Genomic DNA, 26,560 nt, shown 5'->3' with positions numbered 1-26,560 from the left:
TGTTAAGTGTTGTCTTTTGCAGATCTTGTTTTTGAAAGGATCTGCAGAGTGTTCTGATCCCATCTCCCATTGCTCACCTTATGAAGGTTTTAGTCAGTGTGTGGAAAAATAACTTCAACTCAAACCACTTTTTAGAATTTCACCCTTTTACTCAGAATAAATATACCTCATTATGACTCTTTGGGGTCAGGCAAGGGAAGGAAAGAGGAGGTCAGGCTGTGAGGAGTACCCATTCCACAGGGCTCCAAGACTGCACGGCCAGGTCTGGAAAGCACACAGTGACTGACAGTCTGGAGCTCACGGTGCTATGGTGGGGATGTAAGGAAGTGGTGGTTTTACCACAACTGGAGTGTCAGCTGGTGAGCTTATAAGATTGTTCCAAACCTAAATTTATCCCTAGTGTTGTCACTAACACAGTTTCACAGTGAAAGTTCAGCATTGTAACCTTGAAGCTTTAGATTGCAGTTACGTGACAGTGCTTATAGTGTAAACAAGGCAGAATTCGGCTTTCACACTAACGTTGTTATCCTACTTAGTGCCTGAGCGATGACCAGGAGGTCAAAGACTGGACAGTGTGTGTGAAAGCACCCTCTATACTACGGTGTTTACATAGCCAAGGGACCCTCTGAGCTGTTGCTTCCTGTTTGAAAATTGTTACAGCCTTGGTGGTGTTGCTTGCTGGTTAAATAACTTGCCTGGCATGTATAGTACACACTAGCCAAAAATGGTGCTGAAGTACACATTTCAGCAGTAAAGTGTAAAGTAAGGCAGTAACGTGCTTGCTATGCAAGCGTGGGGCTCTGAGTTTGATCCCAGCACCCAAGCTGTAACTCAGCTTCTAGGGTCAGGGGAGGAGAAATGGGGATCCCTCAAGCTCTCTGGCCAACTGTTTTAACTGAATTGTTGAGTTCCAGGTTCAAAGAGAGAGGTGGAGTGTGATTGAAGGGGACAGCTGACATTCCCTCTGGCCCCTACACACACAAGTACACAGTTTAATACTGTTCAGTATATCTACAGCATTAGACAACTGATCTTCCATTCTTTTGTCTGGCTGCAGTGGCTGCTGCTTACCATGGTTTTTGTTGGATGTTAGCCTTGCTGCCCTTAACCCCACCGAGGTGGGAATAGGTGGGCATATAGTTGAGCAGCAGCCTGCGGTTGCTGTGGTAAGACACCGTGAGGAAACAAGCTAATGAAGTGCTGTGACTGACTGAAATGAAATGTGTATCTGCCATGGCGAATTACAAAAGGGCAGGCGAATTTATATCCTAGGCTAGGATCAATATAGCAGAGGTTGCTTTCCTGAAGCTTCTGTTTCCTCCTAGCCACTGCCAGTGGCACATCCTCCATCTTAGCTTTTACAGCAGTGACTGATGGATGCCCTTCTCACCTCAGTATTTTTCTCCAAGCATGGTTAAATACACCTATTCTTTGAGCTGCATGAGTGGGAATCATGGAGTATAGACTTTGCCTAGCCGGATTTTGTGCAGCATTTGTAAACAATCTATGTTGTTAGGAACAACTGAAGGATGGTTTTCATCAATATATAATATTCCCTTTGCGCCGCAGCTTGCTCAAACATACACATTGATTTTTTTGTTGGTTTGTTGATGGTCATTTGCAAATAATGCCAAGAAGGTAGACCTCTTGCTGCTTACTGTGTGCATTTCTCTGGCCATTCGCCTACCATTGTATTTTCAGGGCAAGGTGCTTTGTTGCATCCATATCTTCACCAGCCTTTTACTTACCCTCTCTCCTACCTTCGTTTCCTCTCCTGCCTAGAACTCTTGCCTCAGTCTCCCATGCTGAGATCACTAGCCACCACACCCAGCTCAGTGAGAACAGATAATGATTCCTTATATTTATTTTGTCTTCCTCGGCTCACCCATATGGTGTAGGCCATTTGGAAATGTACTTTCTCAGAGTTGTGTGTTCTGGTTTATGCTGTGTTGTTTTGTCTTTTGAAAATGCATTATTTTATCCATGAAGACTTCAGTGTTCATATTGCAGATTATTAGAAATTAATCTTTTTCAATCTTTTGTATGTATATGGCTCTCTGTAGCTTGTTGAAAAACTCTTTTCATCTGCTGGTGAGCTGACTCAATGGGTAAAGGCACCTGCTGCGAAGCCGGAAACCTGAGTTCAGTCCCCAGGATGCACATAATGGAAGGGAGAGAAGAGATTGCTTCAATTTGTCCTCTGATCACCACATGTCCCCACCCCCATCCCCCAAGACATATACACGGTACATGTCAAGCTGTAATACTTTTTAAAAAAATCTTTTCAGAAAACCACAAAGCCAGTGCCTGTTCTGTGTTCCTTTCTAGGAAATTCATGACTTTACCTTTCAGCCTTTTCATTTATCCTGGACTCCCTTGTTGAGTACATTGTGGAATGCCTGTTAAGTGGTGGTGGTGGTGGTGGTGGTGGTGGTGGTGGTGGTGGTGGTGGTGGTGGTAGTGGTGGTTGCGGTTGCGGTTGCATATATACCTGAAGTTTGTAGTTTAAGGACTAGAGAGAGAAAGCGGTGGTTCAGAGCGATTGCTGTTTTTGCAAACCCAGCACCCGCACTGGGCAGGTCACAACTGCCTGTAACTGCAGCTCCAGGGGACCTAACGCCCTCTTCTGACCTCTCCAGGTACCCACAAACATACCATAGACACAGGCCCATACACATAAATAAAACTATATATGTGCGCTTTGTATTTTAGCCATGATGGCTCACACGTAAAATCCCAGCACATGGGAGGCTGACGCAGGAGTTCAGGTCATCTTCAGCTTCATAGTGAGTTCAAGGCCAACCCTGAACTACATGAGACCCTGCCTCAAAAAAAAGTTTGGTGAATACTATGTCATAAGATTATAATTTCTACTTGTTAGACCATAGACGCACATGTTTTTACAGAATGGCATGTACTTGACCTTGTCATCAGCATTCTAGCAGCTATTCAGAGGTCTCATGTGGTCGGCTTCGTGACTTGCAGTGGATATGTACTTCATTGTTTTGCCCCAGTGCACCAACCAGCTCAGACACGCATCTGGTGCAGCACTTCTTGGAAACGGCACCATCCTTGTCTTCTTCCTCCTCTCGCTAGGAAAGCTGGTGCTCATTTGCTACTGAGTATAATTCCTGCAGGTATCTTTGATCAAATTAAGCAAATTATGAAATCATGAATGGTTTTTGTTTTGAGATGTGTGTGTTTGACAGAGGGGTCTTACTGTGTATGTCTTGAACTCATGGCCTTCCTGAATCAGTCTTCTGAATGCTGGGACTACAATCATGTGCCATCATGATGGTATAAATGTTTAAGATTTATTTTTATCTTTAATTATGTCTTTGTGGGTGTGCTGGATATTTTTTGTCAGTTGACACAGGCTAGAGTCACCTAAGAAGAGGAACCTCAACTGAGAAAATGCCTCCATCATCCTGTCATATGAATATGCCTGTGGGTCATTAGTGATTGATGTAGGAGAGCCCAGTCCACTGTATGTAGTACTACTCCTGGGCAGGTGGTCCTGGGTTGTCTTAAGAACAAGCCAGTAAACAGCATTCCTCTGTAGTTTGTGCTTCATTTCCTGCCTTGCGTGCCTGTCTTGACTTCCTTCAAAGATAAATCTGACCTGTAAGATAGAATAAGCCTTTCTTTTTGACAGTGTTTTTTTCACAGCATCAGGGAACAGACTAGGACAGAAAGTGGTGCCAGAGTGGGCTGTCGCTGTGGCACACCTGTTTTAGGGAGGGTTGTGGAAGTGCCTGAGTGCTCAGAGCTTTGGACTATTCTGTGAGAACTTGGAAGATAAGAGTGTTGAGCGGAATGCAGATGGAAGCCTGGATCTGAAGAGGGAAGCAGAAACTATCAAGGCTGTGCATGAGATTTAAGAATCTATCGATTCCTCAGCTGTGATTAACAAGAGACCAGTACCATTAAAGAAACCTTTGCTTTTCTGGGACAGTGGATGCTAGTCAGCTGGGGCTGAAGAATTGTCTATGACTAATAAGAGACCAGCATCAATGAGGTGAAATCTTCTAGGAAGTATGTCCTCAGGGTCAGCATACAGAAGCTGTGTTCCAGAGGAGGCCAAGGCTGTACCTCATGCTGGTAGCCAAACTCAGTAATGTGTAAGAGTCTCCCGTGTGGTACTAGCACTGAAGGCATGAAAGGGTCATGGAGAGCAGCTGAGGCTTAGCACTGGGAGAGGCCATTGGTGATGCTACAGCCTCAGTGGCAGTGGAGATCCCAGGATTGAAGAGGTCGTGGAGAGAAGCTGAGGCTTAGCACCATGGAGCACGGTTGGAGTCCCTGAAGAGAAGCCAGGAGACCACTGAAGGTGCGTCCTCAGTTGTAATGGGGACTCCAGCAGACTGGAGATGCCAGGCCCTTGGGGTGGCCATCATGAACAGTAGCTGGTGTCAGGTGAAGCCAGCCTGAGCCTACAAGACACCCTGCATGTGCTGCTGACGCCAGAATTAGAGAGCTGGGGCTGCCCAAGCTCTTGGGAACCCAGGAGATGATGAGTAAGTCCCAATGTCAGGCTCTGAGCTCTTTATACCATTGGGTTTGGGTTTTGCTTTGTTCCAGTTATGACTGCTGTGGTTCATCCCTCTTGAAATAAGTATTTAACTTTTTATTTTATAGGAACCCACAGTTAAGAGACTTAGAGCTTTTTAAATATTTGAATTTTTTAAAGACTGGGACTTTAAGCCGTGTGGTAGTGGTGCACTTCTTTAATCACAGCACTCAGGAGGCAAGGGGATCTCTGAGTTTGAGGCCACCCTGATCTACATAGCAAGTTCCAGGACAGCCAGGACTAAAAAGGGAAACCTGTCTACACACACACACACACACACACACACACACACACCACACCCCCGCCCCCCAAAAAATGACTGGGACTTTGACATACAGGTCATAGGATAACTTGAGTCAGTTCTCTGCCTTGTCTGTGCAAAGAATCAGACTCGGGCTTGGCCACAAGCACCTTTACCCACTGTCGATCTCATCAGCCCTGATACGACTCTGGATTACCCCTGACCCATAGAAATTATTTTTAGCAGTGAGCATATTTTTAAATTATGTCTCCTAATTCTCTTCTTTCCACCTTAGTTCAGTGGACACTACCAAAGCTAGTTTGTGTCCCTCAACACTATCACAATCTCAATCTTACTAGAAAGTGGGACACATTTGGGGCCTGGAGGCTCTTAGATTTGGAGTATCAGGCGTCTGCTCTGCTGAGATAGCTTTGGTGAAGGATGGGGACCAAACTGAAGGTCATGTGGTGGCCAGTTGAAAGCTGTGCTCACTGTTAAAAGCCACCATGTGTGGCCATGTGGTCCTCCATTGGCAAACATGAGCGTGGTCTGGTAACAGCTGAGGGAAAGGCTTTATAAAATGCTTTCTAGCCCTACAGGGAAAAGCACAGTAACAAACACTGCAGAAGATGAACACTAGTCAGCCTCAGCGATCACCCGAGGAGGGAAACCTCGCTGTAGGCAAACCCGCCAGCTCCTGCCTCCTGGTTGTGTAGCTTCACACTGGATGTGTGCTGTATTGTGTTGATTGTGCGGAATTCAGTTAGTCTCACTTCATCAATTCAGTACCAGTATTTATTCACCAGTCTGTTTCCTCCATTTAATTGGCCCAGTGCTGAAACTGATTAAAAAGTGATGTTTCTCTATTCTACCGACCAGGGTGTGTGTCCTTAAACAACCCCATCCTGACCTTCTTACAAAGTCCTTAAGTCAGCCAGTGGAAATTCCGCCTCTGTCCAGTGGCCCACAGGCATGTCCTGGCATCTTGGTAAAACAAGGTAATCATCCTCTGCCCCGTATCTGATGGAAGAGCTTGTGTCCAGAATACACTAAGAGCTATTAGGAAGACACACAGGAAATCTTAATGAGGCCTTGATGGAAGAAATCAAAATGGCAAGTAAATGGGACCAAAGGTACAACCCGCCAGGCTCACTAAGTGTTGGAGAGCATACAAAGATGGACTCACACTGACGGGGATGGACCCTGCTGGGCATTAGTGTGATTTGAAGGTACACGTATCCTAGTTAGACCACTTGTTCTTCTAGGTTGTCAAAAACAGACAAGATCGGGCGAGAAGATGGCTCAGCAGTTAAAGGACTTGCTGTAAAAGCCAGAGAACCGGGGTTCAGATCCCTAGAATCCATGCAGATGCCACATAGGTGTGGTCATCACCTGTAACTCCAGCAGCTTTGCCTTCAAGTTCTGGGTTTGATTGAGAAAGCCTGCCCCAAAAGAAAAAGTTGACGAGTGCTTGAAGATTCCCAGCATCAACCTGGGGCTTCTACATGTGCACACACGTACATGCACATGAAAAGACAGAGAAAATGATAGTCGGGCTCATATAAAGAAAAAAAAGTGTTTTTCTTTATATAAAGGAAAACTATCAAAAATCCAAAACATAATTTGAGCTAAGTAACCAAACAAGAATATGTAGTGCATGCTTATGGCCCGAGTCAGGCAAACAAAATATTTTGTTTCATGTTCTTGTAGCATTCACACAGTAAAAGGAACACTTGCCCAAGGAGCGACGATAGTCAGTGCAGAAGAATTGGAAGGAGTCTCGACTTGGCATGCATAGGGATCTTGGGAAGTCAGGACAACATTCTCTGCTGGATTAGTCTCATCTACAATCATGCATCCTGACGGCAGAACAACCACCAGCCTTCCTCACTTCTCAAAACTGGACACTGGGAGTTCTGGCCAAAAGCAAGGGTCTACAGGGAGCAGCGAGTGCTGGTCCAAGAAGCTGTATTCAGGTGGTAGGAAGTGGTGTCTGGTTTTACTCACCCTTGTCCCGCCTCCAGTGTGGAGCAGCCCAGTCACATTCCTCCACCTAGGAGGCAGCAGAGCAGAGCATGGCTATGCTAACCTGTTGGGAGCTGCCTGGGGAACTAAGCTCCATTTGCCTGGTGTTCTCTCAGGTAAGGTTGGGTGCGCTATAGAAGGTGCAGGCAGTGCTTATGAGGCTGCCAGGGGTTTGCCAGGTCCATGTCTGGAAAGTGTGGAATTAAGGGGAGGATAATACGGCTTCATAATGTCTGACAACCTGGAGTGAGATTCTAGGAAATTGAAAATTTAACTCGGGGGGGCTGGGGGGGGGGAGGGGGAATGCCCTTGCTCACAGAGGGCAGAGAGGGTACCAGATGCCCTGCAGCTGGAGCTACTAGTGGTTGTGAGCCACCCCACCTGCTGCTGCTAGGAACTGAACTTGGGTCCTCTGCAGGAGCAGTAAGTGCTCTTAATTACTGAGCCATCTCTCCAGTCCCAGGCAGGACCTGCCAGGCTGCAAGTGGGCCTGGACTAATAGCAGAGGTTAGACCCATCTTCACCCTGCTCGTTTGGTGTTTTGCCATGGTGTGGAGCCATCATTCAGAATCAGTGCAGAACATATTAGGATCAGTATCTGTTGTCAAAAGTTCCCTTCACAGGGAAAAATGAGGTGTTCAAAGCAAGAAAGCATGGCCTACTTTTGTAGAATTTAATTTTTTGGTGTAGTCTTGGATTTTATAGATAAGATCATGGCATGTACCAAAAGAGAATGTCCTTTCAGCTGATCATATCTTGTTCATACCTAATTGCACTACCTAGAACTTCTGCCAGTGTGTTGTTGGCAGTGGCAAAAGCAGCGGATTCCTACCTCTTTCCTGGCCTTGGTAGAAGAGCTTTTCACTTCTCACCTTTGTAATGTGTGCGGGGTCTTTGGATATAAACAATGTATTGACTTGTTTTTATCATGAAAGGGTACTACTGAATCTTTTTCTGCATCAAATACTTTTTCTGCATGGGTTCAGATGACTGTGTAGTTTGCCTCTTTATTAATGTGTAGCATGTGCACTGATAATTTTCATACATTGTGCATTCAACCACCCTTGCCATCTAAGAATAAACCTCAGCGATGTCACGTGCAACCCTTTTAAATAGGCTGGGGAATTTGCTGCATTAGTATTTAAGAAAATTTTTGTACAGGATGCTAGTCTATTTTTAATCTGTTCTTGCTTTGGTGTTGGGCATCATCTGGCAAATCAAACCAATCCAGAATGGCTGGTGTAACTCTAAATGTTTGGTAGGATTCATCTTAGAGGCCATCTGGTCCTGGCATTTTTTGGTTGGGAGATTTTAAGTGGCTGATCAAAGCTCCTTACTATTTATAGATCTATTCTAATTTCTTAGTTTATGATTCATTCCTAGTAGGATGTGTTTCTAGGAATTTGTTCTTCCATCTAGGCATACAGTTCTTCCCAGGGCTGTTGTTTAGAGATGGAGTCTCAAGTATGTTGCTCTGGTTAACCCTAAACATGGTATCCATAATTATTTGCTTTCATAGAACTGATGATTAGCAGCCCCTAAGTGATGCTGACCTGGGGCTTTTTCAATGTATTTAGAACAGTGTTGGGGACTGAAGACATGGCTCAGTGGTTAAGAGAACATACTGTTCTTGCAAAAACTGGTGGTATTCAATTGCTAGCATCCATGTCTAGCCGCTTGCTCACAATCACTTATAACTCTGGCTCCAAGGGATCCACCACCCTCTTCTGACCTCTACAGGCACTGCACTTATGTGCACACACATAATACACATTTTAATATAGCTATTGTTATTAGCAGTATCTAAACGAGAAAAGTTAAGATTACTCAGAGCCACCAATCAGAACTTTGAATCCCTAAAAATAACACACACACCAGACACAAGAGTATTTAATGGAAATATATTTGTCTAATATCTACAAAGTGTCAACAGTTGGTCTTAAGAAAGCGGACAAAAGGCACAAAATTAGTATTACTGCAGAGAAGCATTCATGCTACTGGATTTATAAACATTATTGGAGTGGCACGGTGAAAAATAAGCACTCAACAGAAATCAAATTGGACTTCCTTTTCTCAATTTTGTTGGTTCTATGTTTGCCCTGTGCAAAGTCTGGAGACTGATACTCAGCTGGGACTGAGGGGACTCGGGTGTCCTAGTTACAGTGGCTTTCTTGCATTTTGGGTCAAAATTAAGGGGAAAAAATACACAGACTATTTCTTTTCTTTCCCCAACTAGATATGAGGCAGTGGTGGTCCATGTAGTGTGTGCATGCGTGTATTGAACTTCCAGAGCCCTTTGTCATGACTGTGATTTGTTTTCTGCTGTGCAGAACATAGAGGTTCATGCTTTGGGCATGAGAAGTGTCAGGAAGATGGGCTAAAACTACCAGGGGGACCCTGGCTCTGATTCCTCCAGAGCCACTCACTTCTAGAAGGCTTCCACATCAGCCACCAGTGGCTTCCTGTCCCCTGCCAACAGGAAGGTCCACTTGCTCTTTCCTGGGTGTGGACTTGGATCATAACAATCATCAGCAAAGGGTAGCAACCCCCGCCCTTCTGCCAGGAATGAGCCCCTTTTCAGACAGGGACTTCAACTGGCCATGCCACGTCAACCTGCATTGTGACAGGAATTGGGCGAGTGGAAAATACCTTCATAAGTGCAAAACTACCTTGGCAAAGTGAAAAATAGAAAACATCAATCCTCGTGAATACAGAGGAGCTCAAGATGACCCAGTTCAGCCTTGGCAGATGTGTTGTGTGCACTCAGGCCTCAGCTGGCTCTTGAATCAATCCTCAGGCAGAATTTGGGGTGCATGTTTCACAGTATATAACCCCTCTCTCTGACGTGAATGCTAACAAGAGGGTCAGCAGAGGCCAACAGAGTCTTGATACTGTACCACTTTAATTCCTACAGTCAGGCCTATGGAGGGCAGCACTGCACCTCGCCCATCAGTGTGTCTTCCAGAGGGGGTTGAAGTATACCCAGCCATCACCCTGCAAGAGAAGGGAGGGGGTGTGACATGAGGACCTCACAGCAGCGGACTGAGAAGCAAGGATGCCTCCCACCCAGCCAGCCTGACACAGAGACCACACAGACTGGCCAAGACCTGAGCCCAACAACTCACATCCAAGCCTGTCTTCCTCAACCCTGACACTTTCTGAACTCATATATTTCTGAGGGTATATTTCTCTTTGCTTAGCTAAGACTATATGCATTTGCTTTTAAAAGAAGTCCCATGGAACAACCAAAATAGAAGAAGCTGTTAAGACCCCTTTTTATCTAGATGACTTGGCAAAAAGGACTTCCAAGGCAGTGGGGCCAGAAGAGAGGCAGATGAGTCAACAGCAGAGAGGAAAGGTGACATGAAAGCCCACCCACCCAATGAGGCTTGGGGCAGGTGTTTGTCACAGTGCAATCAGCCACCAGGTGACGAAAAGACTCAAAAACGAGGGCAGAAGGGAAACAAGATGGACGCTAACCATCCTGGTGTCGAGGTGATGTGTCCCCAGCCCTCCCGTTACAGACATGTTGTTGGCTTTTCTCAAGCCCCAGGGATAGAACTTCAAGAACGAATTTCCACATAAGTCAGGCAAGCTGTCTCAAAGACAGGACTCACCTCAAGGAAGGCTTCAAGGATTTCTATCACCTGAATGAGGCCCCCACACAGGAGACTCTTCAAGGCAGTCTCTCAAGTACAATCAAGTCTGAAGTTCCAGCCCTGAAATGCAGCCTGCCAGCTCCATCTCAGCTCCTGCCTGCTGCTCCTAACCGTAGGTCACCCCTGCCCCACCCAGGCCACAAGGCTGCCCTAGCTCACCCCACAGTCAACAGCCAGACACCATAATCCATCCTCATAGCAGGAGTTAGAGATTAGTGGCACCTGACCCTGTTGATCTGTTCTGATTGGCTCTTGGAATTTAAATATGTATAAGCCCTTAGCATCATACAAATACTGTAATCTTCATAAAAACTCTGTCCTGGCTCCTCACAAAGAATCAGTCAATTATCTGGATGGGAGATAGACTCTTGAGTCTTCCCACTCCTCACTAGCCTGCTTCTCCAAGCCACCAGGCTCCGCTACACATCTGAGGATGACCTTGGGCCTCTGGTGCTCCTGCCTGCACCTCCACATCCAGCGGTGGAAGGGGAGCAGCCTATAAACTGAGGTATATCCCCAGACCCCTACTAAACAACCCCATGACACTTTGATACAATCTAGAATCAACCAATGAGGGGCTGTCTATTAGGTAGGCTTGTGGCCCTGTCTGTGCAGAATCACCTTGGTTATATTAAATGGCATGGGAAGACCATGAGATCCTAAACTGCTAGGAGTAGACAAAGTGAGCTATGCATGTGTAAATGCATACTCCCCAACTCTGACTGCAGATGTGACGAGCCGCCTCAAGTGCCTGCCACCTCTACTTGCCCACGGTGACGGCCTGTGACTGTGAGCCAAATAACCTTCTCCTCTAAGTTGCTTTTTCATGGAATTTTATCACAGCCACAGGAGACAAAACTAAGGCTGATCTCAAATGGACGCACAACACGTTGCATGCTTCCCTGTGGGGTGAGGGCTCTACTGAGCTCTGCTCAGGATGTCCCTTCCATGTGACCCACAGAAGGTCATGCTCTGTGGCAGTACTCAAATGGGGAGGTTAAAGGCCACCCAGGTGTGGAGAGGGAACAGTGGTAGTGCAGCTCCACAGTCCCCTCCTTGGCCTGAATGAAGGGTTTTTGAATGAAGGCACACTGCAGGGGAAGTGTCAGCTGACGACTTCTTTCCTCAAGATGGCACGAGGTCCCAAGACCTTATCAGGGAAACCCAAATTCCAGCCCACAACCCGAGCCAGAGCCACACTGTCCCTGCTCCATCCAACTGTGGCAGCAATAAAAGCCAAAGTGCCCTTACTCAGGGCCAGAGCCTAGTAGCAGGACGGTTACCTCCGGAATGAAGTACTTGGGCCGCCATGGTGTGCGAAGGGTCTCCCGTTTCCTCTCCTCCATCCTCTGCTTCTCCTCCAGGCGCCGCTTCTGCTCTGTGGCTGCATCGATGTCACCAAGCCGCAGGTAGTGGGTGACTTCCTGCCAGAGGTTCCTAGAAAGACAAGTAGTAAAGGAAACCCTCAGGCTGAGCCAGCTATTGGCATGACAGTGGCCAGGCAGCGAAGGGCATCGAGGCAGCTGTCTGCAAGAATCCAGTCAAGGTGTCCTGAAACACAAGAGCCAGGGGTGGACCCCGGGCTCCTTGGTCACACATCTGCTGCCTCCACACTACCTGTCCTTATGTTCTGAGTCTCTGGAAAGAGCAGGCATGCACAGCCCTTACCTGACACCCCTCTGAACATTTTAGAGAAACTCACTTAATCCTCAAGACCCAATGACACAAGTGGCATTTGGCAGAGAAAATTCATGTCAGATGAGTGTGGGGAACAGGAAACCTGACTAAGAAAAGCCCTGAATGGCAAGCTAGGGGAAGGAGTAGGAAGGGGTGCCCCCAAGAGGTGGCCAGAGTAGTGCAGGGTGTGGCGAGCGCATCATGTCCAGGCCTGCCTCTGTGATCTAAGACGGGACCTTTGCCCAGACGAATACTGGTCTTTAGGGCCTAGATGGGCAGACAGTATCTTCTGGCCACTACTGGGGGTAGTCTGCCAATGGAAATGGCTGGCACCACAGTAGAGCTGAGACAACAAAACAAGTTATGCTGAATGTCCCTCGGGACCTAGCAGGGATGGTGGAGACAGGTGCTTAGAGCGGCTTCTCCGTGTCTCGAGTGGACAGTGCGATTTCTCTAGAGTCCGCTTATATGGTCTGTGGTACTGTTTCTCGAGATGGGGTCTTACGGTGTAAGCCCAGGCTGGTTTCTAAGCTTGGTGTCCTGCCTCAGCTTCCTGAGTGTTAGGTTATAGCAGGCGTGTGCCACCATGCCCAGCACTGTTTAAAATCACAGAGAAGGAAAGGCAGCAGCAACCCCTCGAACTCCCGCACTGGGTTCCTTTCCGCTCTTTGCAGGGTTCTAAGTACCCAGAGGCAGGCAAGGCAGAGTCTGGCAAGGAGCAGCTGAACCTCCTCCTGGGAATGCCCCTCAGAGGCCTGGTGGTGGGCTGCCTCCTTACCACACCCCTTTCTCTTCCTGCTGCCCCTGCCCAACAGTCTGGGGTGGGAAACATGAGTTCATGACTCCACGGCAGCACAGAGAAGCTGTGTTTGCTATTCACTGCCATGAATGAGTATGACTGGTTTTCAAACCAGTACCCGGGAGGAGGGTACTGCTCCTACAGTCTGGCGAAGGTGCCCTGCTTTGCTTCCACTCAGTAAGCACGTCTCCCATGTAGCTCTATACTCTTCCAGTGCCAGCAAAGCCTTCCACAGCATATACAATTTCCTCTTAGCCCCACCTGCTAAAGAGCAGACTTAGATTTAAAGAAGGCCTTGACAAGCATTGTCCATGAAGGGCCAGATAGTAAGTCTTAATGGGTCTTGTTGCAGCTAAGCTCAGCTGTTGCAGCAGGAGGGGAGTCATAAACAGCCTGTCAACTATGTGCTGCTATGAATGAGCATGGCTGGTTTTCAATAAAACTTTATTTAAAAAAAATCAGCTGAGGAGGGGCAGCAAGATGGCTCAGTGGGTAAGGGCACTTGCACCAAGCCTGACAATCTAAGTTGGATGCTAAGAGCTCACATGGTGGAAGGAGAGCTATTCTCTGATCTCCACGTGTATACGGTAGCACATACATGCCCATATACAAAAATGTAAATATAGGAGAAAAAACAAACTTTTTTTTTTGTAAATTTGCTGTATGCTTGTCATTTTCAGTGACCACATGATATGATATACTAATTAAGTGGATATTTCATAATTTACTTAATCATTTTCCAAATGCTAGGCAAGTAGGTGGTTTCTCTTTCTTGAATTGTTTTCTCAAAATAAAAATAAACTCATGTTTGAATCATTAGTGTAATAATTTTCCATGTCAATGGATAGATTCCCTAGAAATAGAATGCAAGATTAAAGTGAGCTCATGTATTGAAATCTAGTGGTCCCTAAGCCGTACGTGCTTCTACCAAGAGCACAGGACGTGTGGAGTTGGTTCCCTACCTGAGCCAGCACTCAATAGTTTAAAAATAACATTGCTAGTCTGTCAAAAAGAGAAAAAAAAAAACTCTCACTGCTTCCCTGCATAGTTCTTTCAATTACCAGCAACTCTGTGATTAATTTACAATCGGCCAATAATATGGCAGTTGAGTTGACAAGCTTTTCCAGGACAGTGGATGACAGTCCACTCTCTAACCGCAGAACCACCCAACTGACAGCTACATGGGTCTGTCCCCAGTGGACCCAGCAGGGGAAATTCAAACAACTAAAGAAAGCCACTTCTGGTCCTTTACCATTGGCTGTGCTGCTGAAGTTTCCCATGGGTCCCTCAGTGAAGGCTGGGGCAGCTGAGCTGGGCAGGCGTACCTGGACTCCATGGGCCCCTGCTTCTCCAGAGGCCTGAGCTTCTTAGGGTACACAGGCAGGGCAGTCGTGTCAATGACTTTGGTCTCCCCGTTGCTGTAGGTGAACTCCAAGGTGCCGTTCCATTCCCCATGCGCTTTGCAGACAATAGTGTTGGTTGGGTTGTGTTTCACTTCAGCGGTGACCCTGAATTCATGAATGAGTCAAATGAAGCAAAAGGGAACTCCGGTTCAGAGACTTTTAGGTGGATTAGGGAGAAGGGATTATTTTGCAGCTTGGCTCAAAGACTGGATCTTTTAAAAAGGTGCATTATTCTTGATGAGAACAAGAAAAGGTGAGTGGGTGTGTCGGCCCATGCCTGTAACCCCTAGCAATTAGGAAACTGAGGCCAGCCAGGGCTAGGTGGATAGACCTCAAAAAAAAAAAAAAAAAAGGAAGAGAGGGAGAAAAGGAAAGAAAAAAGGGCAAAACAAAACACAAACTCGAAATCAGTAACAGTGGTCAGAACCCACATCTCTGTCCTGATAGACTCTCAAAGCAGTTATATACAACGCTGTCCATCAAAAGGATGAGCCAACAGGAAAATGAAAATATACTCTCCTCCTCAAAGAGCATCTACGAGTGCTACAATCTGACCACAGGAGGAGGAGGAGGAGGAGGAGGAGGAGGAGGAGGAGGAGGAGGAGGAACTTTTCATCCTTAAATAAGCCCTTTGGTTCTATGCCAAGCATGGCAGTGCATGTCTGTAAATCACAGCATTTGGGGCAGGGCCAGGAGGACTCCAAATTTAAGGCCAGTCTAAGCTCTATGGCAACTTGTCTCAAAAATAAAGCTAAAGCAAACAATTCAATCACTACAAAGTCAGTTCTGTATGGGGATGAAGCCAGAGCTGCTCACACTCCTCAGAGTCCATACCGCTCCCCAGCACCCACACCTTCCTGATGAAGGCCAAGCCAGACCTGGTTTCACGGCACCACCTGCCAGCTCATGGCAGTACCTGTACTGGAGTCAGCTGGATGACCACCTTCAAACTCTCTTTAGAAGACCCATGGAGAACTGTGAGGTGGTTCACCAGGTACAGGTGCTAGCCACACCAGCCTAGCAATCTGAATTAGATCCCCAGAACCCATGGAAAGGTGGAAGGTGAAAACCAACTCCACGAAGCTGTCCTCTGACCTCCACATGAACACCATGCCACTCTTCGCCCGCCCCTGCCACCCCCACATGTGTATGCATACACACAATAATGATAATAAATGGCCCATGGAGACTACCAGTCCTCTGACTGACCTGGAGAACCCAGGGCTCTGTGTCTGAGTGGGAGGAAATGCCCCTGGAGCTAAGTCCTCAGGACCCAATGGTCCAGCTTGTGCTGTTTCCAGTTTGCTTTTCCTATTTTTATTTATTTTAACTACATGTAGTGGGGAGAAGTGTGTACATGCTGGGTATGGATGTCTGTGGAGGTCAAAGGCATCAGATTGCTCAAAGATGGAGCTATAGGTCGTTGTGGCCATCCAGTGTGGGAACTGAACTCTGGTTCTTTGCAAGAACAGTAAGTATTCTTAGCCTCTGAGCTATCTCCGGACCAAGTTTCCAGTTTTCAAGTGCAGGCATGGAAGCCACCTCTCTTGGCCTAGGAACCATTCGGGTTCCTAGTGGACAAGCCTGCTGGTGCAAAGCATGAGTGGTGTGCTGGCCAGCTGCACAATGGCCCCTGTGGGAACCAAACAGCTGCTTGCTTTTGATGCTAGTTCCATTGTCTTTCAACCACCAGCCTGAGAACTGAACGCTGGCAAGAAACACCCCCAGTCAGCGTCAGCTCCAGCGTACCGCTGAGGGTGTCTGCCTGTGTCCCCAAGTTAATTACAGCAAAGTCCAACAAACAGCAGCTTGGGGATTGAGATCAGCACAATGGTAGGCTTGCTCCAGTCAGGGCGTTAGAACAAGGCTGTCCTTCCTCCAATGGTGACCTCTCCTTCAGTTCAAGTACTGGTTTCCCAGCTTCTAAGGAAAGACATAGTCTGTGGCTTGGATGTCCAGGACTCCAGGAGCTGAGAAATGGGGACCACCACAATACCTGTGCCTGTAGAGCACCACACTATAAAGTGAGGGGCTAAAAGACCAGCTTCCTCTAGATGTCTTCTGCATTACCACAGATTGCCCAAAAATGATGACTAGGGAGGGCCCCAAAGCCTACCCATGAAGTGGGGGGAAGGGGTGCCTTTCAAACAAGAAGAACTGCTCACTATCCTGATGGTCGATTCATCTACTGGGATGCCATCTTTTTTTAGGGTAGAGTGTGCTGGGGGGTTGAACCCAGGTCTTTGTGCATGTCAGGCAAACATTCTACCAGTGGGGTGTGCCCCCAGCCCTTCGCTTTTGGAGACAGGGCCTCACTATGTTATCTGAGCTAGCCTGGAGTTTGCTGTGTAGCCCAGGCTGGACCAGAAATTGAGATTTTCTTGGCTCTGCCTCCAGAGGACTGTGCTTCTAGGTAAGAGGCATTATGCCTGGCTAGAACTCAATCTACCTTTTTTAAGTGACAAGATCTCATGTATCTCAAGCAAGCCTCACTAAGTACCCAAGGATGACCTTGAACTTCTGATTCTCCTGCTTCTGCTTCCCCAATGCTGGGATTACAGGTGTGCCCACCATCTAACTTCTTCTGAAAGGATGAGGGGTCTCAGGCACAAAGAGATGGACAGCCAGAGTCCTGGCCACTTCCTACCTGTGGACCTTCCCACCGTAGAAGGGCTTCGTATGGAATGTCACGGTGGCAGAGTACCCGGTCTTGGCACAATTGATGTTGACCTTCCCTCCAAGCTCCACCCATGGGACAGTGAGGATAGAGCGGGCGTAGGCACTGGGCAGCGTGAAGACGTATTCTTCCCCATGGTCCAGGAGCCGAAGTACACCTCCAGGAGAGAGGGAGAGTCAGACCAGCAAGAACAGGCAGAGAGCATGAAGGATGGGAACACCCAGGGGGCAGACCCAAGAGGGTCCTGCTGTGGGATGGTCTGTATGTCAAGTGTGTTGCTGATTGGTCAGTAAATAAATCACTGATTGGCCATTGGCTAGGCAGGAAGTATAGGCGGGACAAGGAAAAGAATTCTGGGAAGTGGAAGGCTGAGGGAGAGACACTGCCAGCCGCCATCAGGACAAGGAAGATGTAAAGTACCGGTAAGCCACAAGCCATGTGGCAAAGTAAAGATTAATAGAAATGGGCTAAATATAAGAGTAAGAGCTAGACAATGACAGGCCTGAGCTAATGGCCAAGCAGTTTAAATAATATAAGAGTTTGTGTGTTTATTTTATAAGTGGGCTCTGGGACTGGCGGGACTTGGTGACAGGAGCTGGAGAAAAATTCTACAGCAACAAATGGCGTCCAACGTGGTGGCAAGAGTTTCCACCTAAAAACTTAGAAAAAAGATTCTAAAACGGACCTAAAAACAGCTTCCTAATTGTCTCTCTCAAATAAGCGGCAGCTGCCGGTTTGAGCTACTGGCGGGTTCCTAGCGTGCGCTCTCAACCTGCAGTATGGTGGGAATGAGGCCTCTGCAAGTAGCACATTAAACTGTGTGGTGAATTTAGCCTTTGCTAGTACAAAACAAAAAAAGAGGTTTCTGGGCTACACGCTACTTTGGTAAAAGTGTAGACCCACTATTTCTGAGAGTTATGGCTCCCAGAGCTGCCGGAAAGCGGACCGCCGCCATGTTGGGAAGCTGAAGTGGGCGGAGCCAGCAGCCACTGTGCCGTTTCAGGCTTAGAAGGCTGCAGTTTAAAGCAATAGGCTCACGCTAATATAAAAAAATAAGCCACGTAAAGATGGCTACCACACAAAGAATCTGGATTATGTTCTCTTTGATATTCGTAACTGCAGAAAAACATTTGATTGTAAAAGCTGTTGAGTTATGCCAAAATGTATATTTTAAAGGTACCTTGACTTCAAAATTTGGATATAAGGATATGTTGCTTTGGAAAAGAGTCTCTGCTCTTGTTTCCACAGAAAGCCAGAGACTATGGATTTGTTCCAGATTAAGATACATCAGGTTTGACCAGCCAAGACCCCCTGAAAGGTCTCCAATGACACCATGGCCCAGATGATTCAACATCCAGAATGGTTTCAAGTCAACTGGCTCAGATATACAGCCTCATGGACTACTCCATGATCCTAAAATTTTCTTTCTGTCTCCAGAAGATACAGCGCCCCCCTCCAGCAGGAAGTAGTAAGAGAAGCTACGCCCAAATTCCCAAATATACCAAGCTGGCTTTAGAGATGGAATTGGCTCACTCCCCCTCTAAACCCAGACATATTGCTCAAAAAAAAAAAAAATGGTTAAGAGATTCTTATGTCCCAAATCAGAAGAGCCCTCTGGTGTAGGACAGACAAAAACCAATATTTTTATTTAAAGCAGGTTGATTATAAATACAATCTCTTTCTAAAGAAAAAAAGGGGATAGTTTAGATATGATAGGATGAAAGGGTAGATTAATGAACCTACTTTTAAAGAGTAACAACTTGTTTAAAATGTTTTACATCGCTATAGATTTTAGTTTATTGATACAAGTTTAAACTTAATTTTGTTATACTGTATATATATTTCTATTCTTGTTTGAGGTATTATGTTTATGTAACTCATTTAAAATTGTAATGGATAATTAAAAAATAGATTAATAGTTAGTCATCTATGATAATATTTGTAGCCATGTTAGTTAAGTCTTCTAGGTATACATAGATATATTTCAGATAGATAGGTAGTCTTCAAACACTTCAAAGACCTACAGAATATGGCATTTAAAATGTTTTAAAAGTTTAGACTTTTTGGACAATGAGACATGTCTGCTCCTGACAGCACCGATTTACTTCAGAGAGGAGGATGGGCATCGAAGACACTCCATATGGAGTTTATCTTCACCTTGACAAAAATAGCCATTTGGGCAAGAAACTGTTCTTGCCTGGACTGCTTGATCAACTGGACATGCAGGACCCATAGAAAGATGACCACTGAACTTTGCTTGACAAAACGGTCCTTCAGGTTCCTGCTTTGCAAAGAAAACTGCCAGACATTCTACAAGACACAGAAAAAAGTGAATAAGAGACTCTAGGCCTGTGGGCTGAAGACAGATGCCCCAACTTTACAAGAAAACTTTGCATGACTGTCCAGGCTCAGCTGTCTCTGTCTACCCTGCAAGACTCCCAAAAGTTGCTTGCATCCTTCTCCCATTTCTCAGGCAGTGTTATATCCTTCTGAGGTCTTTGATGTGGTTAAAGACTAGATACTTACAATTTTCCTTAGTTATAATAAAAGATAAGTTAGATATAAAACCTTAAACTTACAAATAGAAGATAGATAGGATCTCTTCTTTAATATTGTAACTATAATTCTTGCTTGATAATTGTTTTGTTATATGTAATTTTACTATGTTAAAGTTAAAACCTTCCTTTTTAAGAAAAGAAAAAGGGAAGTGCTGTGGGATGGTCTGTATGTCAAGTGTGTTGCTGATTGGTCAGTAAATAAATCACTGATTGGCCATTGGCTAGGCAGGAAGTATAGGCGGGACAAGGAAAAGAATTCTGGGAAGTGGAAGGCTGAGGGAGAGACACTGCCAGCCGCCATCAGGACAAGGAAGATGTAAAGTACCGGTAAGCCACAAGCCATGTGGCAAAGTAAAGATTAATAGAAATGGGCTAAATATAAGAGTAAGAGCTAGACAATGACAGGCCTGAGCTAATGGCCAAGCAGTTTAAATAATATAAGAGTTTGTGTGTTTATTTTATAAGTGGGCTCTGGGACTGGCGGGACTTGGTGACAGGAGCTGGAGAAAAATTCTACAGCAACAGGGTCCTGTAACGAATGCCATGCCTCCTACCTCAACAGAGCTCTCTGCTCATTGCCCTGTGTTCCACTCTCTGCACCATGCAGAGCTCTGGAAAACACCACAAGCAAAGTAGACCTTCTCTTTGTCATCCGAGTGGACATTCATCACTGAACAAAGACACCATCGTGCCTGGGATCAAGGCAGCAGGAAAGAGTTGGCCAGTGCCAACGAGGCCCCTATCAGGACAAATTCACCTAGAAAAGGAAGGTGCCTCAAGGAAGGGGCATTTGAGCTGGGTATAAGACAAAACAGGTGCACAGACCTGCATATGCAGTTCCCTGTGGTGACAAGACCAAGGAAAGGGCCTGTGTGAGGGGAGAGTGGTGTGCAGAGGTGTGGAGGCTGAGCAGAGAACCAAGGAAGGAAAAGGCTCCAGTCTTGCTCCAGGGCTGCTGGAGTGAGGGGACCCCATGAACAAGCACCTGGCCCTGCATATATCTCCCTGCTCCCCTTCAGCATTGAGACAAGGGCACCCACCATCAAGGGTACCATGAACCTCCACAGATGACCACTCTGTTCGTTAACTAGATATACATGACCAGAAGTGGCTTGTGATGCTCCCTCCCAAGGCTCCTGCTTCCCCAACCAGCAAGAGTGAGGACTGCAGCCAACAGTCCCTATGAGGACTGAGTGGTCACCGGACTCCTGAGAACTTTGTAGGGTGCCCTCCAAGGCCTCACAGCATCCCATGGGACAGTGAGGGTCATGGTTTCAGTGTACACAGGGGACAACTGATGCTAAGGGACACTGCCAATCCTGGTTTCTCTCCTGAAACAAAGCTCTAGAGGGGAGAGAAGTCGAGGACAGGGAGTGGGGGAGGGAAAAGAAAGAATGAACGTGCACATGGGGGCAGGGTAGATGGGACACAGGTCTGGAGTACAGTGAAGGGAGCGTGACGTCAGCTCTCATTCATGTACCCCGCAGTTCCTGGAGCTACAGTGCACACAACACACTCTAGGCTCCCAGCTAAAACCATGAGGGTCTGAGCTCCTGCCCATGGACCAAGTGTCCGCTTCTGTGAACCCATGGGGCCATACCAGTGTAGACCACCAAGCTTGGAGAGAGGCTCACTCACGGCGCCTGCGTGGAAATGGAAACACGTGAAGACTCAGGATGGCTCTGTGGGTTCACAGCCTCGTGGGCATGGCAGGAGGTCTGATACTGTACTTAATCCCACCTCTGGCCAGGAATACAATCGAGGACACTTAATTCACATAGTAAATCAGCCTTCCTCCATCCTACCCAAAACATGCACGGTCAGAACAGACTGGCTTTCTGCCACCACCTTCTCCAGCTCTCAGCACTGGACTCTACTAACTACTGTCCCGAAAGAAACTCGGGCTCCCATGTTCTTACTATGACCTTGACCTTCCTTCTGTACCTCAGAGAGACAACACCCCTCCACCCCGCCCATAGCCCGATGTCCCATCATCCCATCCACACACTTCCTAGGGGAATTAGACATGACACTCACATTATCATGGCTTCTGACCAGGGCCTTGCAGAAGGATCTAGCCTGAACATGTCTCAAAGCCTACTTTTGTGGAAGACTTTCACAAACTGGGCAGCTTGAGAAGACAAAAGGCAAGAGCTGGCAGGTTGAAAAGAGAGATCACAGGGTGTGGTGGCCCACACCTGTCATCCAGAGGCTGAGGCCGGAGGACAGAGAACACCAGGGCTACCTGAGTGACACAGTGAAACCTGACCCCGTCTCAAAGAAAAAGGAAGAAAGCCACCAGGATGGTCCTGTCAGTCTTGGTTCTAAGTTCCTTCATTCCTCAAGCTCCAGCCACATCCCCAGGGAGGAGTTCTGGCAGGGAAGAGGCCCCTGGGACTCTGGAAGGAGCTTCCAGTCACTTCCAGGCCTCCGTACACACTGCAGGTTTAATGGCTACTCGCTGGTTTTGAGGGTTAGTTTCCATTGTTGACCCCAGGAAGAATCACTTAGAAGGGAGTCTCGGGGAGGAGTTGTCTAGACAGGCTGGCCTGGGGGTGCACCTGTGAGGGGTTTTAATTGGGTTCACTGAAGTGGGCAGGACCATCCTGAATGCCAACAGGGTCATGCCACAGTTGCAGTCCTGGGCTGAATGAAAGGAGGAAATTGAGGGGAGCGCCAGTGTGCCTCTGCTGCTCTCTTCCGAGGGGGACACAGTGTGACCAGTTCTCTCCAGCTCCTGCTGTGGCTTTCCTGCCATGATGGACTGTCACCTGGAACTGTGAGCCAGATAAACCTTCTCCCTTAAGTTGCTTTTGTATTTTACTACAGCAACAGTGAAGGAAATGAAGACAGTCACCCCCTTCCCAGTGGCCAGCGTGTCCCCCACACCCTCACCATGGTGTCTGCTGTGGTTCCACTTCAGGTTTAAACCTGCCCGTCCTTAACCAATGCCTGGATACTCGCCTGCTGGAGCCCACATCAAGGGCAGTGCCAGTCACCTGTCGGATGGATGGATGGATGGATGGATGGATGAACGGAGAAGAAAGCCTTTCTAGAGACCATTATCAATGAGGAGGTAAACAGGCCTGCGACCTGGGGGCAGGGACCTCTCTAGAAAACACCTGTATTTCATCTACAAAAAGCTGATTATGCTGGGCGTCATGGTGCAGGCCTCTAGTCCCAGCACTTGGGAGGCAGAGGCAGGAGGATCACCGCAAGGGCAAGGCCAGCCTGGGTTAAATAATGAGTTACAGGACTGTGGAAAGAACCTGTTTTAAAAAATAAAACAAAACAGCTAAAGAACTTATTCTGTAGGGAATTTAGAATAAGTAATAAAATCAAATAGAATACCCCAATACCAATTTTTTTTAATTCATTTATATATTGTGTGTGTATGTGTGTATGGGGCTGTGCGGGTGGGTGGAGTAGGTGGTGCATGAGTGATATCTAGAAGATAACTGTGGGAGGAGCTTCTCCCCTCCCACCATGTGTCCTTAAACTCGGGTTTTCAGGTGAGTGAGTGCCTCTACCTACTGAGTCCTCTTGCTGGTCCCAATTTTTGTTTTCCGATGAAGCTAGATGGAATTGCTCCTGTTTCGAACTAGAGACCCAAGGACACCATCACTGCAAACTCAGACCTCCCTCGAACCTTACCGAGCCTGGCTCTGAACTTTCCACTCAGCCATTCAGCTGCGGGGACCTGCCTTATGGCTCTGAGCCAGCAGTGCTGCCTGCCCCTGGTGACGCTCTGGCCTGCATCTGAGAAGGCGGCTCAGGAAAAGGAACCTGAGGCAGAGGACAGAGGACAGGCCCATAAGGATAGGCCTGACCACACGTCCTCCTCAGCAGCCTTGGTCGTGCCTTCGGAAGGTCCTGAAGGTACCTGGGCCAGGCACCATTCTTTCCTCGCTCAGTCACCCCCTCATATGGTCCTGAATCTGTGAGCTTGGGAACTTTCTGGAAGTGTGTTGTAAACTCAAGGAGTCCCCAGCATGGGAGATCACACAGGCTGCTACCTAACACAGCCCACAAACAGTACCAGCTGTTCTTCTTCAGCGAGGGCCAGCAAGGTGGCTCAGGCAGACAAAGGTGCCTGTGACCACAGGACAACGAGTTCAACCCATGGGTCCTACGTGATTGGAGAGCTGACTCCTGCACACGGTTCTCTGACTTCCTTGTGCTCACTGTGCCATGCATAGATGCATACACGCGCGCGCACACACTCATCTTTGTTTTTTAACCATCACCTCGGGAAAGAGCCAGATGTGGTGGCTAAAGCTTATAATCCTAGCACTTGAGATGCTGAGGCCTGAGAACTGCAGAAAATCCAAGGCCAGCCATACAGTGAGGACCAGGCCGGTCAATACTAGAAAGGAAAATCCTCTCTCAGAAAACATACCCCCTCCCCAAGTTTTAAAGCGAAAAGAAAATTCACCTCAGTGACTCTTGCTCTCACACCCACAGGCACACCTTCTCAGCCCTCCTCACTTCAAAACACAACTAGACTGTTGTGGTTTAGACCTTAACGGTCCCCTAAAGACTCATGGCTGATGACCTGAGTGCAATCCCCAGGATCCACGTGGTGGAGAGGGAGCTGATTCCTGACTGCTTGTCATCTGACTTTCATATGCGCATCACACACAATTGATGACATGTAATTACAAACATTTAAAAAGTTAAATAGTATTAAACCGTGCCTATGTGGGTTTTTTGTTTAGTTTTGCTTGTTTTCGAGGATGAGAACTGGAGAGTCTCAGATGGATCTGTGACTCAAAAGGAGTTAAAATAAGCACTAAAGTAGACACCGCAACTTAACGGGCCTTGTTGGGTTTCTTCCCACGATGAACAAACCATTCACGGCTCTTCCCTAAGATGAGAAAGTGCTGTCCATCCACCAGTGAATAACCAGCCTCTCCTCACTGCAGCATCCCCAGCACAAAGCCAAGGACTTGCCTTGAGGGGTTCCTCTGAGTGGCTTTCAGTAGGCAACTGCTATCCTCATGGTCTGGGAGCCGGACCACTAGGGAGGGTGAACACATTTAGGGCCACACACTCATGTGTGGTCACACACTTAGGGCCATCCATAGACCATCTAAAGGGCCTTCTGGAAGGCGGTGTGTGCAACTGCAGTGTGTGTGACAATAAGGTGAGCCAGAAGCTGTGGTCCATCCTTCTTTCATCACCTAGTACCACTGAGAAATCAGCCACGCCGGTCCAACATCCACCCCTTTCCACTCTCCCACCGCCATTTACAAATAAACATGCACAAAAGCATCCATTGCTCGTCTCAAATGCAAAGGGCACTGGGTAAGACTCCAATTCATGATGATGGCTTACCTTCACCTATCATGGAGACCCCCACGGACATGCCCATGAACTTGCTTTTGGTCCATACGTGAGTGTTGACACACAGTCTCTTCTCCTTGCACTCACAGTAGAAGCAGGAGACTGGTGGATGATGGGACACCTGCTCAGCCACAAACCTGAGTTTATAGCTTTTACTAGGGTCGTCGGCCATCGGATGCTCATGACAACTGATAGGAGAATGGGAAGAAGTCCGCTTTGCTTTGACTCTGTCCTTAGGGACCTCCCAGGAGCAGTGAAAGGTCTCGCCGATAATGGGGTTGTAGGGCTTCTTGGCTAGGGTGCCTTTTCGGCCCTCATGGAAGGCTGTAAGATAATACTCCACAAAGCTAATGACTCTCTCCTCTGGCGTCGCCCCGGCAGTGATGGCCAGCAGCAAGTCGGGGTGTGCCATAAAGTCTGCGTACATCTCCAGCAAGGACCGCTTTTCTAGAATGAACGTGGGGAGCACCACCTGTATCGAGGAAACACAAGAGCAACAGGGCTTGTGAGTGCCTGGTCGGAGGAGGGGCTGCAGCCACTGCAGGATGAGCCCTAGAGACCCAAGCCGGGAGTGAATCCTTGATGGGTGCCTCAATGACAATTCAAAGGGGTTAGGAGTGATGGTGATCAGGCCAGCTCCATGCACAGGACTGTTCTGGGGTCAGCCCGGCTCTGTGCACAGGACTGTTCTGGGGTCAGCCCGGCTCTTCTTATCCCTCCTCCCCACATCAGCTACAGGACACTTTCTGTGCTTCCACAGAAAGGGCCACCGTGTCCTGTTGGTCCGGGAGGCCAGGCAGACATGGTCTCGCCACCAAGCGTGTCTAAGTGGACACAATATTAGAAGGGTATGTGTACCCAACACAGTTTGGGCAGGGGACCCCAAAATGGGGCCCATTTGCTAGCAAGTGCCACAGAGCTACCCTGTGGAAGAGGACTATCCTAACTCCATCTGTGGAACTGCTCCACAGGGCAGGACCTTGGGAAACCGGGATACGACACAAGGAAGAAAGAGGTGCTTAACTCAAGGCATCATCTGGGTCTGTTAGCATCCTGTGACTGAAGGAGAGACATGAGTAGGACCGACAAAGGAAATGTGGATGGTCACTCAAGGCCTGCACAACCCCAGATTCCTACAACCTGCTAGCCAGGTCACCTAAAGCAAACAGAGGTCTCCTGAGCCTGGTACCTCCCATTGCCCTAGGGTCCCTGCAAAGTAACTCCCTATCAGGCATCGGGACCCGCCCATCAGGCATCCGGGCCACCCATCAGGCATTGGGCATGCCCATCAGGCATTGGGACCCGCCCATCAGGCATCGGGACCCGCCCATCAGGCGTCAGGGCCCGCCCATCAGGCATCAGCTATAAAGCAGTGCTTTCTCTACCCTTGACTACCTCAAGGCAGGAGAGAAAGCAGGTAAAATTATGGAGACATGGGAGGAAAGGAGCCCCTCACCACAGAGTCTGGTTGAAGCCTCTTGGAGGGTGGGAATTAAGACCCCAGAGCACAGTCCCCACAAGCTAGGCCGCTGAGCAGGCTGTCAGCACAGAGGCAGGAAGCCAGGCTAAAGGCCCCAACAGGCCAAGCATATTCACTCCTCTCCC

At 47.7% G+C, this 26,560-nt stretch overlaps 1 protein-coding gene across 2 annotated transcripts in view; it reads right to left on the bottom strand.

Annotated features, from left to right (window-relative positions):
* Positions 1–9,719: 9,719 nt before the first annotated feature.
* The window catches only part of Osbpl10 (oxysterol binding protein like 10), a 244,759-nt gene continuing 227,918 nt past the window's right edge, over positions 9,720–26,560 (bottom strand). For both annotated transcript variants that reach the window (XM_059268825.1, XM_059268826.1), the window contains 5 exons: positions 24,947–25,427; positions 17,022–17,208; positions 14,297–14,479; positions 11,779–11,932; positions 9,720–9,830 (listed from right to left, as the gene is read on the bottom strand). In XM_059268825.1, the coding sequence (XP_059124808.1) occupies positions 9,786–9,830; positions 11,779–11,932; positions 14,297–14,479; positions 17,022–17,208; positions 24,947–25,427 (1,050 nt within the window). In that variant the 3' untranslated portion in view covers positions 9,720–9,785. The remainder of the gene's footprint in view (positions 9,831–11,778; positions 11,933–14,296; positions 14,480–17,021; positions 17,209–24,946; positions 25,428–26,560) is intronic.

The sequence above is a fragment of the Peromyscus eremicus genome, chromosome 7, assembly GCF_949786415.1.
Source record: "Peromyscus eremicus chromosome 7, PerEre_H2_v1, whole genome shotgun sequence".
NCBI lineage: Eukaryota > Metazoa > Chordata > Mammalia > Rodentia > Cricetidae > Peromyscus > Peromyscus eremicus.
The sequence above is the reverse complement of the archived record's forward strand: the minus strand, read 5'-3'. Positions and strand labels throughout refer to the sequence as shown.